This window comes from Schistocerca cancellata, chromosome 4 (genome assembly GCF_023864275.1).
Source record: "Schistocerca cancellata isolate TAMUIC-IGC-003103 chromosome 4, iqSchCanc2.1, whole genome shotgun sequence".
In the NCBI taxonomy this organism is placed as follows: Eukaryota; Metazoa; Arthropoda; class Insecta; order Orthoptera; family Acrididae; genus Schistocerca; species Schistocerca cancellata.
The window spans coordinates 868,496,387-868,515,735 of NC_064629.1; the positions used below are offsets into that span (position 1 = coordinate 868,496,387).

Genomic DNA, 19,349 nt, shown 5'->3' on the forward strand with positions numbered 1-19,349 from the left:
AAGTGTGTCGGGTAAAAATTGTAGGAGACCAACAGACGAATGCAGTCAGAAGTTTCAAATGGATCTAGGTTGCAGCAGCTATTCGGAGATGAAGAGGCTCGCACAGGGTAGTGTAGCATGGAGAGCTGCATCAAACCAGTCTTCAGACTGAAGACCACAACAACATGACCAGTGCAAGCTCTGTCGCCCAAATTTGTCCCTCTGGTTATTTATACCATCCAACTCAAAATAGATTCAAAGTCTAATCTGTACAGCACTGAAAAAGAAAAATATAAGGATGTCCTAACCAAAGTTACGACAGCCTCTGAGGCAGATTTTGTCGTTCAAAAATATTTTTATGCTGTGGACCCTGTTTGCAACTAAAATAATTAAATGCATTCGCTTTGCTATTTTGCGTCAGTATGATCCTACCAGTGTGTGCCAAGCTATAGATGGGACTCAGAGCTGTCGCTTACAGCCATGTACATCATTTGTTACATCTTGTCGGTTGGTTGGTTTGTGGGGGTTGAAGGGACCAGACTACAAATGCCATCGGTCCCTTACATATTGTCCACCCACACTATAGCTAACAAGGGGAAGGCCTCAGACACGGCCAACCGATTCGGCTCAAATTTGGTAGGTCGCTTGTGTACAACCTAAAACGAAGGAATCTAAGATATTTTGGGTCAACACCCCCGCTTTTTTGAGAAAATAAGCCCTAAATGTTATGACAAGCAATCGACTCAAAATTGATGGGATCGATAGATAATTGCAAATAAAGCATTTTTCGTCATCAAGTATGGGGTCCGAAAACGCATACTTTTCCAGAAACTTTTGCAACCTCCGTTTCTGTATCCACACGGTAAATGCTTTTCGCCGACAGCACCGATAGCGCAATGGCCAAGGTAACAGGCTGGGAATCGGAGAACCCTAGCGGATGTTGTTCTTTCGCTTGTATTTTTCCATATCACAATTGATAGGGATAGGAGGGTTAATAAGGTAAGCAAATCAGTAATGAATGATAATAATAAGGTGGGCACATAACCCTCCTATCCCTATAAGTTGAGATATGGAAAAAATACAAACGAAAAGAATAACATCCTCTAGGTTTCTTCGAGATTCGAACTCAGGTTTACCGATTCCCAAACAGTTACGTTTTTTTCTTTTTCTTTTTTTTTCATTTTGTTCATTGTTGATCGTTGGGTTTGGTCGTTGCAGAAGTCACAGGACATCCGTTCAAGTTCGTATGTTGATCCTTCCACTCAGTTTTTTTTTTATTACACGGGCCAACCAGCTCTCTGACCGAACACACTGAGCTACCGTGCCGGCTTTACCTTGGCCGTTGCGCTGTCGGCGAAAAGGGTTTACCATGTGGGTACAGAACCGGCAGTTGTAAAAGTTTGTTTCCTCGATTTCTGGAAAAGTTTGCGTTTGCGGACCCCATACCTGGTGATGAAAAATGCTCTACTTACAATTACCTATCGATCCCTCCAATTTTGAGTCTATTGCTCGTCATAACCTTCAGGGGTGATTTTCTCAAGTCTCGGGGCTGTTGACCCAAAATATCTTAGATTCCTTCGTTTTAGGTTGTACACAAGCGGCCTGCCAAATTTGAGCCGAATCGGTTGGCCGTGTCTGAGGCCTTCCCCTTGTAAGACATGGATGTCACAGTCCGTTGACACCAGTGTGTAGGGTAGAAAGGAAACGATCTTCGCTGACTACTGGTGTCGGTCACATGTCAGCTCTTCCGGAGTGAGTGGCTCGGCGGCGGTTGCGTCGGCGTCGGCAGCGGGAGGCGGCGCGCCGCTGTGGTGGGGACGGCGTCGCGGCGGTGGGGGGCGCCAGCGGCGGCGGAGGGGGCGGCGTCGCGGCGGTGGGGGGCGGCGGCGGCGGCGGAGGGGGTGGCGTCGCGGCGGTGGGGGGCGCCGGCGGGCGGGCACGTGCGCAGCCAGAAGGCAGGCGGCGGCGCAGGCGGCCACACACCGCCACCATGGTGCAGCGCCCGGAGAATGTACGTCATCTTCCCGGCTGAAGAAGTCGTGGATCTCACGCTCGGCATCGTCACCGAACCGCGCCACCACGGGCTGCTCTGCCCGCACCACCGAAACCTTCTCACAGGTGAACCATTTCATCTACACTTTTCTTTTCTCTCAGCATTTATCTTCACCTTTTCCCATTTTTGCAATTTTTGCTTCACTAAACTTAGTGTTACACTACTGAAACTCGCGGGTTGGCACAAGTAACATTTTCTCGTTCTGAGAGCTCCACTGTCAGTACAATGCGGACTAAACCGTAGTAATTCCAGCGGAGGTACTGAATTGTCGTACCTTATTTCATCCTGATAATTTACAAATGAACTTTCACCTGTCTCGTAGAAGAGGGACACTATTTAGCTTCAATTTTGAGAGTCAGAAACTGTACGTAAAAAAGTGACAGCAAAAACTTTATTGTTATTGCGTTAACGGCCACGGGGAATGTAGAGCAATACGTAAACTCGCGTGGAATAAATCGAGTATACAGGTCGTTTACTTTTGTTCCATCCATACAATAATATTGGTACGTGGGAGTAATCACTGAATTTCTGTAAAGTAATGAGGTAGAGAATGTGGCGCTGGGGCGCTATCGCGGTCAGTTGCTCCACAAGTGCGACGCTTGCTTCTTGGCGCCGGTGAGCTGCTAGTTGGCACGTGTGACCCGCCACTGTTGTACGGCGCCCAAGTATTGCTGACGCTCGCGGGCGAAAAAGAGGGAAAAAAATTACCTGGCCCTGGTATATATTCTCCGGCTCCGCGTTTCGAAGGAAACAATAGGGAACCGCAGGTACGCAGATTGCAATGCAGTTTAAACAATGGAGTTTTTGATAGTGTTGTGTGTGTGTGTGTGTGTGTGTATGTGTGTGTGTAAGCTGATTATTTGCGTGGCCCAGTGGGAGCTGGGGTACTATTTATAACTTCCTCTTCACTTACGAGCCACACTGAAAACTAACTACCTTTTGTTAATACTGATGCATGCAAGTGCAATCGTGGCTACCGAGTAGGGACGAAATTATAAAACAACGAGTGAATCTTGCAGTGAGACGGAACCGTGACTGATGGAAGACGTTCGTCTGTAGCGCGTAACGACGTCTACCGCAAAGTAGGCGACACTAAATACGTTACAGCGGTTTCCAAATACTAGTTGTATGTTATATTCATGAAGTACGACCTTCTATCCGCTTCTTTTATTACTTTTAAGCAACATCTCTCGTGTAACATTGGCAGCTTAATTGAAAGCTAAATTTTCTCGCTGACTAGTACGAGGTGCTCACAACGAAACATTAATCTACTGTTCTGAGTTACCTAAAACTTTCAGTGTGTCGGACGCACTGCTAGAATCCTTTCAGTGAATGATATATGTGTTAGGAGTGCTCTTCCTCCTGTGTTTCTTTATCGAACATAAACAATAGGTTTTTATACTTTCTGTTAGGATTAAAAATTTCCATTTTCCAGCTATACGTTCATTTTCCTGTACTGCTGAGAACAGGAGAACTGGTCATTGAGAAAATGTTATCTTTCTTCGATTGAATGATGTGGAATGCAGACAGATGAAAGGGACATGTCAATTGTTTCATTCTTCCTTGCTGGCAAAATATGATGGTGCGGCTATGAAATAGTGAAATACAGTATCGCCATAAATAAATAAACTACGACGATTATTCCCTTTTCCGTAGTTCTCACTGCCTAGTATACACGTACGGTTTTTGAGTTTGCGCCTTTTCATGCAGACTTGTTCCTCACCGTGTCTTTAGGAGGAGTAGGAAACAGACACAATGAATAAAAGGAAACATATATCTTTCCTTAGCCTGTAACATTATCGAAATAAATTGAGAAAATCTATCAAGCACTTTAAATGAAATTCAATTTTCTGTTGAAGTGTGTATGTAGTGGATGATAAAGCTATTGCTTCAAAACTGACAGTTATAAACTTATCGAGAAGGAAGTGTACTACAGATTAATCAAACATTAATAACACATAATTAATGTCCCAGCCAATTAATGAAATGCGTAGAATATAGTGTTTACTATGCATGTATCTTAAAATTATCGTTAGTTTTTATTAGATACTTTTTATTCGCTTAAATACTCTACAAATCTTGGTCTACAATGTCCATCCGTGTCTTCATCAGTTCCATATTATAAGAACGGGTTCATTGAGAGATGCGATGCAGTTTGAACCGCTGGACTCGAAAGGGTGTTGAAGTTATCGTCTAGTTTGTGCTAATTGGAGGGGAAATTTTCTTTTGCACCGGTTAAAGCTTTACTACAGTTGATAATTAAACCACAAAACTATGCAGCCCATTGCAGAAGTGTGAATTTCCTCCCTATTCTTCCCCAGCTGAGGTTCTACTCCATCTTTAACGACCTCGTCAGGGAGTACGCTTTGCATACCACCTTTATTCCGAAGAACAGTTCTGTCATTCAGATCTGTTTAAACGAGGTGGCGCAGTAGTTAAGGCACTGGACCTGCTTTCGGCCATTCATGTTTTGGTTTCCCGTGGCGAATGTCATGAAGTTTCTTTGAAAAGGGATGCGGTCGTTTTCTTGCACAGTGTGAGTTTGTGCTCAGGCTCTAATGACTTCGTTGTCGGTTTGATGGTATCTTTCAGTGTAAACAATTTTATTAAACTATCTGTATACCTCTTAGAAATCATTTTCAGCAGCTACAGAAAAGTGAAAGGTAAAGAAAAGAATACGTGATACAAATTCAGGATATTTCACCGCATCAGTGAAAGGATTCTGCAACTGTTATCGAGAATTCCCATGAAAATTAGTTTCCGAACGCTACTAAACATAAAAAAAACAATAAAGGACTTCCAGATGTTCAAACTCCACACAGTTGTCACTTTCTACTCATGCCACTACCGTTCAAAGGGCACTTGCTACATGAAATTTGACGGTTAAATAATTTTTCAATTTCAAATCAAAAACTTAATTTTCTGTTACACCACTGAGGAACTGTCAACAGCAGAATCATTAAACGGTATGATTTCTATATGCTTTCTCTTTGTCTTATACCCTTCACAATTCTGGAAAGCATTTCAGGACAATAACTTTTCAGTCTGAAGCTGCGAAGAACTTTTTTTTAATGATTTTGTAATGCCTTCAGCTGCCATTTTCTTTATTTCATGTCCGATTGTATAATTTCGGCCTAAGAGTATTTTCAAGTATTTTATGGACGATTCTTTAGTGGTGTATTATACCATGTGCGTCCTTACTCCTATGACTGCATGTAACTGTCATAAAATAAATTACAAAATAGCGAAAAACTTTTTCTAATTTATTTTATGACATTTACATACAGTCATCACAGCAAGGAAGTACACTGCATAATATACCACAAAATAATCTTCTATAAAACACTTGAAAATGGCCTAAGGCCGAAATTGTACAATCGTACATAGAATAAAGAGAATAGCAGCTGAAGGCATCACGAAACCATTCAAAATATTTCAGGACAAGTTTGATATATTGATCCAATTTTGTCTGCGTCTTTTAATGGATATAAAAAAAGTGCATTTACCCTTCCATAAGGGCTAAATGTTCTGATTCATTTCAGTATATACCACATGAAATAACAATGGAAATGTGTCTCTATTCTTCGTTTGGACATCAAGGAATACAGACAAATGAAAAGGACATGATAGTTATCTAGTTTCTTTGGTAGTTGATTTTAGCGTATAGTAAAGGACATATAACACTAAAAACAGGTCTGCAGTAATTATAGAGGCTACAGAGGATAATGACAGAGCCAATCGCATGAACTATTTGTTAATTACGTTGTCTTCCTTCTATCCATTTCACTCAGCGAATATCGGAACAGATCTCTTCGGCAGGAAGAATAAGGCAAGGATACTTTTCCTTTGACAACTATAGTACAAAATAAAATGGAAGACTCTCTGAAGCTCATTTCGTTTCTGATTTTACTTAAATGTGTGTGAAGCATAAATATAGAACAAAAGCAATCAAAATATTTTAAAAAGTTATATCGATCAAGGTTAAACTTAAGCTGGTGTACATTACTTATATTATTAATCTGTTTTTTCACACTGTTGCGCAGGATTCGTTAAGATCGCGCCTGTGAATAGATTTAAACAGATGTCGTTAATTCTAAATTTTGCAATGAAGGCCAAGTCGCCATTCAAGGCAAAAGGCGCTCCACACATCACGTACGTGGGTTCCAGCATTGATGTTGGAGGCGTCATTGTCTTCTCTGACAGTATACCGTTACAATAAATGCTAGAATTAGTGGTTGAATTCAGCATCCTTGTCAGGAGCTGAACGGTGAAATATGGCCCTACAGGGACAGCCAGAGGTATTTTTACTGCTTAGATGATACTTGTGTAACATCACAATCAAGGAGGAAACCAGAAATAGAGCTTGTGGAGCTGGCAGTGGCGAACGTGACAATAGATACACTAGTAAACGAATGATCAGCAACAGAAACGAATGAATTCTCTGTTTCTCTGTCTATAGTACGTGACAATTTGAAAGTGGACTTGAACGCGTTAACTATCCTCTAAGAGGCAAATAGTGTTCCGATCGAGCTCCCAATTACGAAATGTTCAAATGTGTGAGAAATCTTATGGGACTTAACTGCTAAGGTCATCAGTCCCTAAGCTTACACTCTACTTAACCTAAATTATCCTAAGGACAAACACACACACCCATGCCCGAGGGAGGACTCGAACCTCCGCCGGGACCAGCCGCACAGTCCATGACTGCAGCTCCCAATTACGCCTCAAAGACATAAACAAAACATTAATACACGTCAAGATCAAGTAAAAAAAAGATTGAGGTTTAACGTCCAGTCGACGATGAGATCATTAGAGATGGAACACAAGCTCTGACTAGGGTAGGATGGGAAAAACATTGAGCCGTGTCTCCAGATGGGGTTTGAACAGCCCTCCTCCCGAACGCGAGCCGAACGTATAACCACTGCGTTCGGTAAGAAGCGTGTAGGCTGATCATCCCTTTCAAAAAGAAAAATAAAGGAAATTACATGTGTGCATTTGGAATAGGGAAAAACGTTAAAAGTTTAAGGTCCCGTCAAGATCGAGGTCGTTTGAGACGCCCACAAGCTGGTGTTAATCAAGGACGTGAAAGGAAATGAACCTGTGATTGCATAAGGACACATTCCCGCTTCCACCCGAAGATATTTAGGGAATGCACGGACAACCAAAAGCAGTACGGCTAGACTGGGATATGAAGGACGGCCTCCCCGTATACGAGACCATTAACTTAACCACTGCACCCTCTTAACCGTGCCACAGGGGAGTGTTATGGGACCATTGCTTTTCCTAATATATATAAATGACCTAGTAGATAGTGTCGGAAGTTCCATGCGGCTTTTCGCGGATGATGCTGTAGTATAGAGAAGTTGCAGCATTAGAAAATTGTAGCGAAATGCAGGTAGATCTGCAGCGGATAGGCACATGGTGCAGGGAGTGGCAACTGACCCTTAACATAGACAAATGTAATGTATTGCGAATACATAAAAAGAAGGATCCTTTATTGTATGATTATATGATAGCGGAACAAACACTGGTAGCAGTTACTTCTGTAAAATATCTGGGAGTATGCGTGGGGAACGATTTGAAGTGGAATGATCATATAAAATTAATTGTTGGTAAGGCGGGTACCAGGTTGAGATTCATTGGGAGAGTCCTTAGAAAATATAGTCCATCAACAAAGGAGGTGGCTTACAAAACACTCGTTCGACCTATACTTGAGTATTGCTCATCAGTGTGGGATCCGTACCAGATCGGGTTGACGGAGGAGATAGAGAAGATCCAAAGAAGAGTGGCGCGTTTCGTCACAGGGTTATTTGGTAACCGTGATAGCGTTACGGAGATGTTTAGCAAACTCAAGTGGCAGACTCTGCAAGAGAGGAGCTCTGCATCGCGGTGTAGCTTGCTCGCCAGGTTTCGAGAGGGTGCGTTTCTGGATGAGGTATCGAATATATTGCTCGCCCCTACTTATACCTCCCGAGGAGACCACGAATGTAAAATTAGAGTGATTCGAGCGCGCACGGAGGCTTTCCGACAGTCGTTCTTCCCGCGAACCATACGCGACTGGAACAGAAAAGGGAGATAATGACAGTGGCACGTAAAGTGGCCTCCGCCACACACCGTTGGGTGGCTTGCGGAGTATAAATGTAGATGTAGATGTAGAACCGACTGCCTGAGAATAGCATATAACTGATCATAGACTTTTATCGAAATAATAAAAAATGCATGGAAGGTTAGGATATAACATGTTATCTGTACCGAGTTCATTAAGCTCGGAATAAAAAAAAAATTGAACTGAAAGCCACCGAGAAAATTAAAAAGGGTCTCATGTGTGAACAACGTTTATGTGTTCTATACATATCGCAGCTCCTTTATATGTTTCTCTCTCTGTCTCTGTCTCTCTCTCTCTTTCTCTCTCTCTTTTTAAGAAATAACTTCATTAACAGAGAAGTGGAAGGCTCTTGAATAATCTAATCATTAACTTCTTGTATAGCAGAACAACTGTTTATAAATGTATTGTTTAGTTCCTTTAACCGGACAACTGACATCTACACGCTACCTTTATGGGACAGAAGTCTTAGTGCTTCATGAATAATTGCCGTCATTTGGTAAACAGATCTCTCGTTACAGGGTTGATAGGATACTGATAGCCCACGAGGAATCACTGCCATGGCCCTCGTGAATATTAACTATTTTATTCTTCACTACACCATTGAACAGTAAAGTGAATGTTCTCGTTCTCTTTGATGCGTAACGCGGAAACTTGGCTTCTAGAACGTAGAGTAAATTCAATGATTTCTTGCAGCTACTGTGCACTATGCAACATAAGATTCGCATTTCTTTCCATGATCAAATGATAATGGGCAAGGCTTCAGATACTCAAGCTCTTCTTAACGTATTTCATGCATACTCTTTCAATCGCAAAGACCTAGTTATTTTCATGTTTCTGTGTGGACAACTGTCGACTAAATTTCTTGCTGGCTCGATTAGTTCACACATTATTATTGCATAATTATCTATTTTCTACCGGTCTATAGACTTTCTATTTGCTAACAGCTACTGCTTGAGTGCCCTGAGTCATTTTAGTTACTTTTAATTTTAGTATTAGTTTGCTATTGATTTGATATGCAATTTTTAAACATCTGGTTTCAGTGCTTTTCAGCTAATATTAAACATCGAATCAAGTAAACATTGACTGGTATTTATCGCAACTTCTCATTGCACTGCTATGACAATCGTGAAGGGCGTTAAGACGATACAACCGTGAGAATATAATGATAAACTGCTGTCGTTGTAGCAGAAACTTTTAACCCACTGAGTCAGCTGTGACCGTCTGCACATCGTTATCCTAGATGGGATGGGAGCGCTGTGGCAGTCAGAAATAAGAAGTCGAAACGGATCGGACAAGTAAATACGACAAAGCAGTTTGGGAGCCGACTGTGCTTCATCTATTCAAAATACGAATTTGAATATAATGGACTTTATTTATTTCAAATACAAAATAAATCTTTCACTCTGTAGCAATGTGCGGTAAAACGAAGCTCGTTTGATGATGAATATTGTGTGCTTGGTTCAGGACTCGGTCTGTGATATTTGCCTTTCGCAAGAAACATTGTGTCAGCTGAGCCACGTGAACAGTCAAACTGATTGCTTAATGTACAGTTAAAGACACTGGATTCGTATTAGTGAAGAACGCGGTTCAATTTTTCGCGCGACCCTCCTGTTTCAGTGTTTTAGGGCTGTCCTCAATCGTTATCCTCCGACAAAAAACAGGGTTCTCTCTAAATTCACTTCGGTCTCAGATATTAAATTCTCATCTTCCATCCTTACATTCCAGAATATCAATTCTACGAAACGTTGTCTAGAAATGATCTTCATTCACTTTTCCACTAAATTTGTTAGTGTTACTCCAACGGAATCATGGAATGTTTCTACTGAAACATATATTAGAAGCTTCAGTGTGTGATGTACGAACGTTTGGAGTTATTACGAGCAACGGTCTTTCCACTGTTACAACGATAAACGTGTTACCTTGTCCATTGAACTGTTCAAAGTTTTCCATGTTTGCGTGCGAATCTCCGTAAGCTAAGCACAAAAAAGTTGTAGGTTCGTGTCATGACCCGGTGCGCTTTAATAACTACAGGAAATGCTTGAAATTCATACAACACATTACGAAAGATGGCATCCCCTTTCTGGGATACTAGTCCGGTGAATGACGCAGGAGGGTCCAAGTGATATTTGTGAAGCAGGAGGTGCCTCACTACAGACAACACCGGGAAAATCTAGCATCGTCTTCCGGGAATCGAAATCAGGATGTAGAGATAACACCTGCCACATATGACTGAACATGCCATCTAAATTAACCGTCTCACTAGTTTGAGTTGTTAGTTGTTGAGAAACTTGCTGCCATTAAAATTGTATGCCGATCCAGCACTCGAAACCGTACCCTGGAAATAACCCTCAGGCTTCGAGTATGACATTTTCCTAACCTTTTTTCTGGAGTGCTAGTCTAGAAAATAACAGAGGAGAGCTTTGTGATGTTTGTGAAGCAGGTTCAAAAATGGTTCAAATGGCTCTGAGCACTATGGGACTTAACATCTGTGGTCATCAGTCCCCTAGAACTTAGAACTACTTAAACCTAACTAACCTAAGGATATCACACACATCCTTGCCCGAGGCAGAATTCGAACCTGCGACCGTAGCGGTCACACAATTCCAGACTGAAGCGCCTAGAACCGCACGGCCACAGCGGCCAGCTGTGAAGCAGGGGAGCGCCATATATAGACATTCTAGCACAAGAAAGATCAAGGATGGTCTGATAGAATCGAAATCGGAATGATCTGAGGAGAATCTAAAGGAGGACGTCTGGACGTAAATTTGAATTCTGCTATCTCAGAACACGAATTCATTGTTTTAACCACTGCACCGTCTCATTGATTTTTAGGATAACGTCTTTTTAGCTGTTTTTCTACTTAAGTACGCCGAAGATAAATGTTAAATCTGATTGAAGACCATATGTGCCAGTTGTGCGCAGCGGTCGTCGAATATACACTCCTGGAAATGGAAAAAAGAACACATTGACACCGGTGTGTCAGACCCACCATACTTGCTCCGGACACTGCGAGAGGGCTGTACAAGCAATGATCACACGCACGGCACAGCGGACACACCAGGAACCGCGGTGTTGGCCGTCGAATGGCGCTAGCTGCGCAGCATTTGTGAACCGCCGCCGTCAGTGTCAGCCAGTTTGCCGTGGCATACGGAGCTCCATCGCAGTCTTTAACACTGGTAGCATGCAGCGACAGCGTAGACGTGAACCGTATGTGCAGTTGACGGACTTTGAGCGAGGGCGTATAGTGGGCATGCGGGAGGCCGGGTGGACGTACCGCCGAATTGCTCAACTCGTGGGGCGTGAGGTCTCCACAGTACATCGATGTTGTCGCCAGTGGTCGGCGGAAGGTGCACGTGCCCGTCGACCTGGGACCGGACCGCAGCAACGCACGGATGCACGCCAAGACCGTAGGATCCTACGCAGTGCCATAGGGGACCGCACCGCCACTTCCCAGCAAATTAGGGACACTGTTGCTCCTGGGGTATCGGGGAGGACCATTCGCAACGGTCTCCATGAAGCTGGGCTACGGTCCCGCACACCGTTAGGCCGTCTTCCGCTCACGCCCCAACATCGTGCAGCCCGCCTCCAGTGGTGTCGCGACAGGCGTGAATGGAGGGACGAATGGAGACGTGTCGTCTTCAGCGATGAGAGTCGCTTCTGCCTTGGTGCCAATGATGGTCGTATGCGTGTTTGGCGCCGTGCAGGTGAGCGCCACAATCAGGACTGCATACGACCGAGGCACACAGGGCCAACACCCGGCATCATGGTGTGGGGAGCGATCTCCTACACTGGCCGTACACCACTGGTGATCGTCGAGGGGACACTGAATAGTGCACGGTACATCCAAACCGTCATCGAACCCATCGTTCTACCATTCCTAGACCGGCAAGGGAACTTGCTGTTCCAACAGGACAATGCACGTCCGCATGTATCCCGTGCCACCCAACGTGCTCTAGAAGGTGTAAGTCAACTACCCTGGCCAGCAAGATCTCCGGATCTGTCCCCCATTGAGCATGTTTGGGACTGGATGAAGCGTCGTCTCACGCGGTCTGCACGTCCAGCACGAACGCTGGTCCAACTGAGGCGCCAGGTGGAAATGGCATGGCAAGCCGTTCCACAGGACTACATCCAGCATCTCTACGATCGTCTCCATGGGAGACTGCTGCGAAAGGTGGATATACACTGTACTAGTGCCGACATTGTGCATGCTCTGTTGCCTGTGTCTATGTGCCTGTGGTTCTGTCAGTGTGATCATGTGATGTATCTGACCCGAGGAATGTGTCAATAAAGTTTCCCCTTCCTGGGACAATGAATTCACGGTGTTCTTATTTCAATTTCCAGGAGTGTATGTTATGGAGAAAAGAACAGTAATCGATTGCTGCTGTTTTCTAAATGTTAAATTCTATCAGCTTTTTTCTTCCATACGCAAATGTGCACATTGACTGTCTTGTTAACAGACTCCAGAATCGAGAAGAAACTTGAGCTTCATCAGATTTGCCGTGAACGTATTGTACTCGACTCCAGCCTGACAACGTTGTAACGTAATAGGCATGAAACCAAATGACGGACGCTTGTTATAATGTGTAGACGCAATTATAGGAACAATTTGGTGGAATCTGAAGCATCAGAAGCGTAGGCGAGCCAGCAAAACGGACACTGTAAGCGCGGGTAATTTGATAGCTGGAGCGCTGAATGCAACTCCATCCCACAGACTGATATCCGACACCAGTACAGCACAACGCGTCGGCATCTGCTTGCTGGCATTCAGCATTCTGGCGGTTACGTCGGTTATTAAGGTACCAGCATTTCACATTTGCAATGGATTTTCTCGCGCTTGTACTAAGCTGTGGTCTTGCGAAGTCAATCACTTAAATATGTTACTGAGACAAATGCATTTCCGAAATTTCATTACTCTATTAACTATTTTTTGGTGTTCGGATTTTTTTCCGTCAGTGCATGTAGTGCAGATTCTTTGAACAAAAAACGGTGACCAGTGGTTAGAAGAAACAATAAGTCACACTCATCTACAACGAGGGTAGTAAAAGTGATACACGTAATTACTGTTTAATATCACTGACATATTAGGATACATTCTGGTCTTCTGTTCTCAACTTAGTGAGGTCCCTCGAACAAAATTACCGATATGACACCCAACATACATTACGAAAAAAACCATTGGCAATGCGACACCCAGTAAGTGATTTTCTCCTTTGACATTCTGGAAGAATGGATAAAGGAAATCAGGCGGAAGCTGCATTTCTCGAATTCCGAAACGCATTTCATTCAGTATAACTTCACAGCTTATTAAGAACGTACAATCATACTGGATATTGAACAAAATTTATGACTGGGTGGAGGACTCGTTGCTAAGGACGACGCAGCATTTTTTCTTGGATGCAGAGTCTTCGACAGACGTAGAGGTAATTTCAGGTATGTCCCAGGGAAATGGGTTGTGAATCTTGCTGTTCGTCTTGTATATTAATGGCCTAGCAGGCAATATTAAGGTAACAGACTTTTCGCAGATGATACAGTTTCTTTAATGAAGTATTAACAGAAAAAACCTGCACAAATATACAGGCAGATCTTGCTGAAAACCCAATGAAATTCTGGTCTTACGTAAAATCGGTAAGCGGGTCGAAAGCTTCCATCCAGTCACTCACTTATCAGTCTGGTCTGGCAACGGAAGACAGCAAAACGAAAGCTGAAATTTTAAATTTAGCATTTGAAAAATCTTTCACGCAGGAGGATCGTACAAACATACCGCCGTTTGAGTCTTGTACAGATTCCCGTATGGAGGACATAGTGATAGACGTCCCTGGGATTGTGAAGCAGCTGAATGGGTTGAAAATAAATAAATCGCCAGATTCTGATGGGATTCCAATTCGGTTTCACAGAGAGTACTCTACTGCATTGGCTCCTTACTTAGCTTGCATTTATCGCGAATCTCTTGCCCAACGTAAAGTCCCGAGCGACTGGAAAAAAGTGCAGGTGACGCCTGTATATAAGAGGGGTAGAAGGACGGATCCTCAAAATTAATATCCTTAACATCGGTTTGTTGCAGGATTCTCAAACATATTCTCAGTTCGAATATACAGGGCTATTACAAATGATTGAAGCGATTTCATAAATTCACTGTAGCTCCATTCATTGACATATGGTCATGACACACTACAGATACGTAGAAAAACTCATAAAGTTTTGTTCGGCTGAAGCCGCACTTCAGGTTTCTGCCGCCAAAGCGCTCGAGAGCGTAGTGAGACAAAATGGCGACAGGAGCCGAGAAAGCGTATGTCGTGCTTGAAATGCACTCACATCAGTCAGTCATAACAGTGCAACGACACTTCAGGACGAAGTTCAACAAAGATCCACCAACTGCTAACTCCATTCGGCGATGGTATGCGCAGTTTAAAGCTTCTGGATGCCTCTGTAAGGGGAAATCAACGGGTCGGCCTGCAGTGAGCGAGGAAACGTTTGAACGCGTGCGGGCAAGTTTCACGCGTAGCCCGCGGAAGTCGACGAATAAAGCAAGCAGGGAGCTAAACGTACCACAGGATGGTGCTCCACCGCACTTCCATCATGATGTTCGGCATTTCTTAAACAGGAGATTGGAAAACCGATGGATCGGTCGTGGTGGAGATCATGATGAGCAATTCATGTCATGGCCTCCACGCTCTCCCGACTTAACCCCACGCGATTTCTTTCTGTGGGGTTATGTGAAAGAATTTGTGTTTAAACCTCCTCTACCAAGAAACGTGCCAGAACTGCGAACTCGCATCAACGATGCTTTCGAACTCATTGATGGGGACATGCTGCGCCGAGTGTGGGAGGAACTTGATTATCGGCTTGATGTCTGCCGAATCACTAAAGGGGCACGTATCGAACATTTGTTAACGCCTAAAAAAACTTTTTGAGTTTTTGTATGTGTGTGCAAAGCATTGTGAAAATATCTCAAATAATAAAGTTATTGTAGCGCTGTGAAATCGCTTCAATCATTTGTAATAACCCTGTAATGAATTTCCTTGAGACAGAGAAGTTGCTGTCCACGCATCAGCACGGCTTTAGAAAGCATCGCTCCTGCGAAACGCAACTCGCCCTTTTTTCACATGATATCTTGTGAACCATGGATTAAGGGTATCAGACGGATACCATATTCCTTGACTTCCGGAAAGCGTTTGACTCGGTGCCCCACTGCAGACTCCGAACTAAGGTACGAGCATATGGGATTGGTTCCCAAATATGTGAGTGGCTCGAAGACTTCATAAGTAATAGAACCCAGTACGTTGTCCTCGATGGTGAGTGTTCATCGGACGTGAGAGTATCATCTGGAGTGCCCCAGGGAAGTGTTGTATGTCCGCTGTTGTTTTCTATCTACATAAATGATCTTTTGGATAGGGTGGATAGCAATGTGTGGCTGTTGTTGACGATACTGTGGTGTACGGGAAGGTGTCGTCGTTGAGTGACTGTAGAAGGATACAAGAAGACTTGGACAGGATTTGTGATTGGTGTAAAGAATGGCAGCTAACTCTGAATATACACTCCTGGAAATGGAAAAAAGAACACATTGACACCGGTGTGTCAGACCCACCTAACTTGCTCCGGACACTGCGAGAGGGCTGTACAAGCAATGATCACACGCACGGCACAGCGGACACACCAGGAACCGCGGTGTTGGCCGTCGAATGGCGCTAGCTGCGCAGCATTTGTGCACCGCCGCCGTCAGTGTCAGCCAGTTTGCCGTGGCATACGGAGCTCCATCGCAGTCTTTAACACTGGTAGCATGCCGCGACAGCGTGGACGTGAACCGTATGTGCAGTTGACGGACTTTGAGCGAGGGCGTATAGTGGGCATGCGGGAGGCCGGGTGGACGTACCGCCGAATTGCTCAACACGTGGGGCGTGAGGTCTCCACAGTACATCGATGTTGTCGTCAGTGGTCGGCGGAAGGTGCACGTGCCCGTCGACCTGGGACCGGACCGCAGCGACGCACGGATGCACGCCAAGACCGTAGGATCCTACGCAGTGCCGTAGGGGACCGCACCGCCACTTTCCAGCAAATTACGGACACTGTTGCTCCTGGGGTATCGGCGAGGACCATTCGCAACCGTCTCCATGAAGCTGGGCTACGGTCCCGCACACCGTTAGGCCGTCTTCCGCTCACGCCCCAACATCGTGCAGCCCGCCTCCAGTGGTGTCGCGACAGGCGTGAATGGAGGGACGAATGGAGACTTGTCGCCTTCAGCGATGAGAGTCGCTTCTGCCTTGGTGCCAATGATGGTCGTATGCGTGTTTGGCGCCGTGCAGGTGAGCGCCACAATCAGGACTGCATACGACCGAGGCACACAGGGCCAACACCCGGCATCATGGTGTGGGGAGCGATCTCCTACACTGGCCGTACACCACTGGTGATCGTCGAGAGGACACTGAATAGTGCACGGTACATCCAAACCGTCATAGAACCCATCGTTCTACCATTCCTAGACCGGCAAGGGAACTTGCTGTTCCAACAGAACAATGCACGTCCGCATGTATCCCGTGCCACCCAACGTGCTCTAGAAGGTGTAAGTCAACTACCCTGGCCAGCAAGATCTCCGGATCTGTCCCCCATTGAGCATGTTTGGGACTGGATGAAGCGTCGTCTCACGCGGTCTGCACGTCCAGCACGAACGCTGGTCCAACTGAGGCGCCAGGTGGAAATGGCATGGCAAGCCGTTCCACAGGACTACAACCAGCATCTCTACGATCGTCTCCATGGGAGAATAGCAGCCTGCATTGCTGCGAAAGGTGGATATACACTGTACTAGTGCCGACATTGTGCATGCTCTGTTGCCTGTGTCTATGTGCGTGTGGTTCTGTCAGTGTGATCATGTGATGTATCTGACCCCAGGAATGTGTCAATAAAGTTTCCCCTTCCTGGGACAATGCATTCACGGTGTTCTTATTTCAATTTCCAGGAGTGTAGATAAATGTAAATTAATGCAGATGAATAGGAAAAAGAATCCCGTAATGTTTGAATACTCCATTAGTAGTGTAGCGCCTGACACAGTCATGTCGATTAAATATTTGGGCGTAACATTGCAGAGCGATATGAAGTGGGACAAGTATGTAATGGCAGTTGTGCGGTAGGCGGATAGTCGTCTTCGGTTCATTGGTAGAATTTTGGGAAGATGTGGTTCATGTGTAAAGGAGACCGCTTATAAAACACTAATACGACCTATTCTTGAGTACTGCTCGAACGTTTGGGATCCCTAACAGGTAGGATTGAGCGAAGACATGGAAGCAATTCAGAGGCGAGGTGTTAGATTTGTTACTGGCAGGTTTGATCATCACGCGAGTGTTACGGAAATGCATCAAGAACTCGGGTGGGAGTCTCTGGAGGAATGGAGGCGTTCTTTTCGTGAATCACTACTGATGAAATTTAGAGAACCAGCATTTGAAGCTGACTGCAGTAAAATTTAACTGCCGCCAACTTATATTTCGCGGAAAGATCACAAAGAGAGAGATTAGGGCGCGTACAGAGGCATATAGGCAGTTATTTTTCCCTCGTTCTGTTTGGGAGTGGAACAGGGAGAGAAGATGCTAGTTGTGGTACGATGTATCCTCCGCCACGCACCGTATGGTGGATTGCGGAGTATGTATGTAGATATAGATGTAAATCTCGATGAGATTTCGAAGTGGTGCAAAGATTGACCACTTGATTTAAATGTTCAGAAATTTAAAATGGTGCACTTCACAAAATGCAAAAACGTGGTATCGTATGACTACAGTGTCGGTGAATTGCAGTTGAAAACACCAGTATGTAACAATTTATGGGGAAATGAAGTGGAATTATCACACGAGAACCCTTTGCCATACACTTCGCAGTCGTATTGGTGTAAATCTAGACCATTTCATTTCTGTGATTCTTCTGGGAATTATGTGGCAGTTTCAAACGTGATGTGCCTGAGGGCTTCAAAGGAAGGGAAAGTGTTTTGTTCAATGATACGAAGTGTCAGAGAGATTCTGAGATAATATGCATGTAGCAATTCTGATTATGGTGGCCACGCTTCGTGGCACGGACTCCACGTGACACTGAATTCGATGGAGTTGATCCCGCTCTACATACACTAAATATCCGCCTACTACGTATCGACACAAATATTCAAGAAGAGGACGGACGTCGAGAGACTTGAGGCTCAAAAAAAGACTCTCATATATGTGTGCTGTTCCTTAAAAGTCATTGTGACACATGTGGGGGTGCTGTAAGCGAAAAAACTCATGCATACGATCAGACGGTAGTTCCTGCATCTTTCGCTGGTGAGACACGACGGAAGACATACTTGGAGATCAATACTCGAATGAACGGTGCTGTTTTTGCACAGCGGATTCATGCCTTACTTATAGACTTTGACGTACTTGTACTTTGCCCATGGCAGGTGCTAAAGTGATCACGAACGATCGGTTCAGGTGAACTTTATCTATGTGTCGAGGATACAGCGGCGTTCTTGTTGGCCCTATGTTAATGACTGTGATACAAGAAGTGCCGAGTGCGCGGAACGGCTCCTGTACTCCGCAGAAATGATGTGGTTGTTCACCAGCTCTTGTCCACGGCTGAACTTCCGCGTTACATGTTGCATTCTGGCCTGTGTATTGCTTTTACCATCAGCGACATTCGACTTCGACGCTATCAACAATGTGTTCTTATCCACGGTGTTGGACTCTGTTGGGGGTTATTTTTACTAATACACTCTCAACTCGGTGGTATGAGAACCTCGCACCTGCACAATCTCGCATGTGGAGTGTTCCAACGATTATGTGCGATTATGTCACACGCATTGCCCGCTGTGCGCCACTGTATTGTCATTCCGACGGACACTTTTACGTTTGACGACATCTCACTGAACTGCTCCATTCGCCGTGGTAGAAGGAACTACCTGTAATTCTGTTGTTGTTCAAAGGAGGTTCAAAAATGGTTCAAATGGCTCTGAGCACTATGGGACTCAACTGCTGAGGTCATTAGTCCCCTAGAACTTAGAACTAGTTAAACCTAACTAACCTAAGGACATCACAAACATCCATGCCCGAGGCAGGATTCGAACCTGCGACCGTAGCGGTCTTGCGGTTCCAGACTGCAGAGCCTTTAACCGCACGGCCACTTCGGCCGGCTGTTCGAAGGAGGTTATTTTAAACTAATATGCAAGTACGAAGAATTACAGTCCTTGAACACGAAACAGTC

At 44.7% G+C, this 19,349-nt stretch overlaps 1 protein-coding gene across 1 annotated transcript in view; it reads left to right on the forward strand.

The window, feature by feature from the left end:
- Window positions 1-1,935: 1,935 nt before the first annotated feature.
- LOC126184479 (uncharacterized) overlaps window positions 1,936-19,349 on the forward strand; it is a 146,726-nt gene continuing 129,312 nt past the window's right edge. Inside the window, exon 1 of the mRNA XM_049926871.1 lies at window positions 1,936-2,097. Within this exon, the coding sequence (XP_049782828.1) occupies window positions 1,989-2,097 (109 nt within the window). The 5' untranslated portion in view covers window positions 1,936-1,988. The remainder of the gene's footprint in view (window positions 2,098-19,349) is intronic.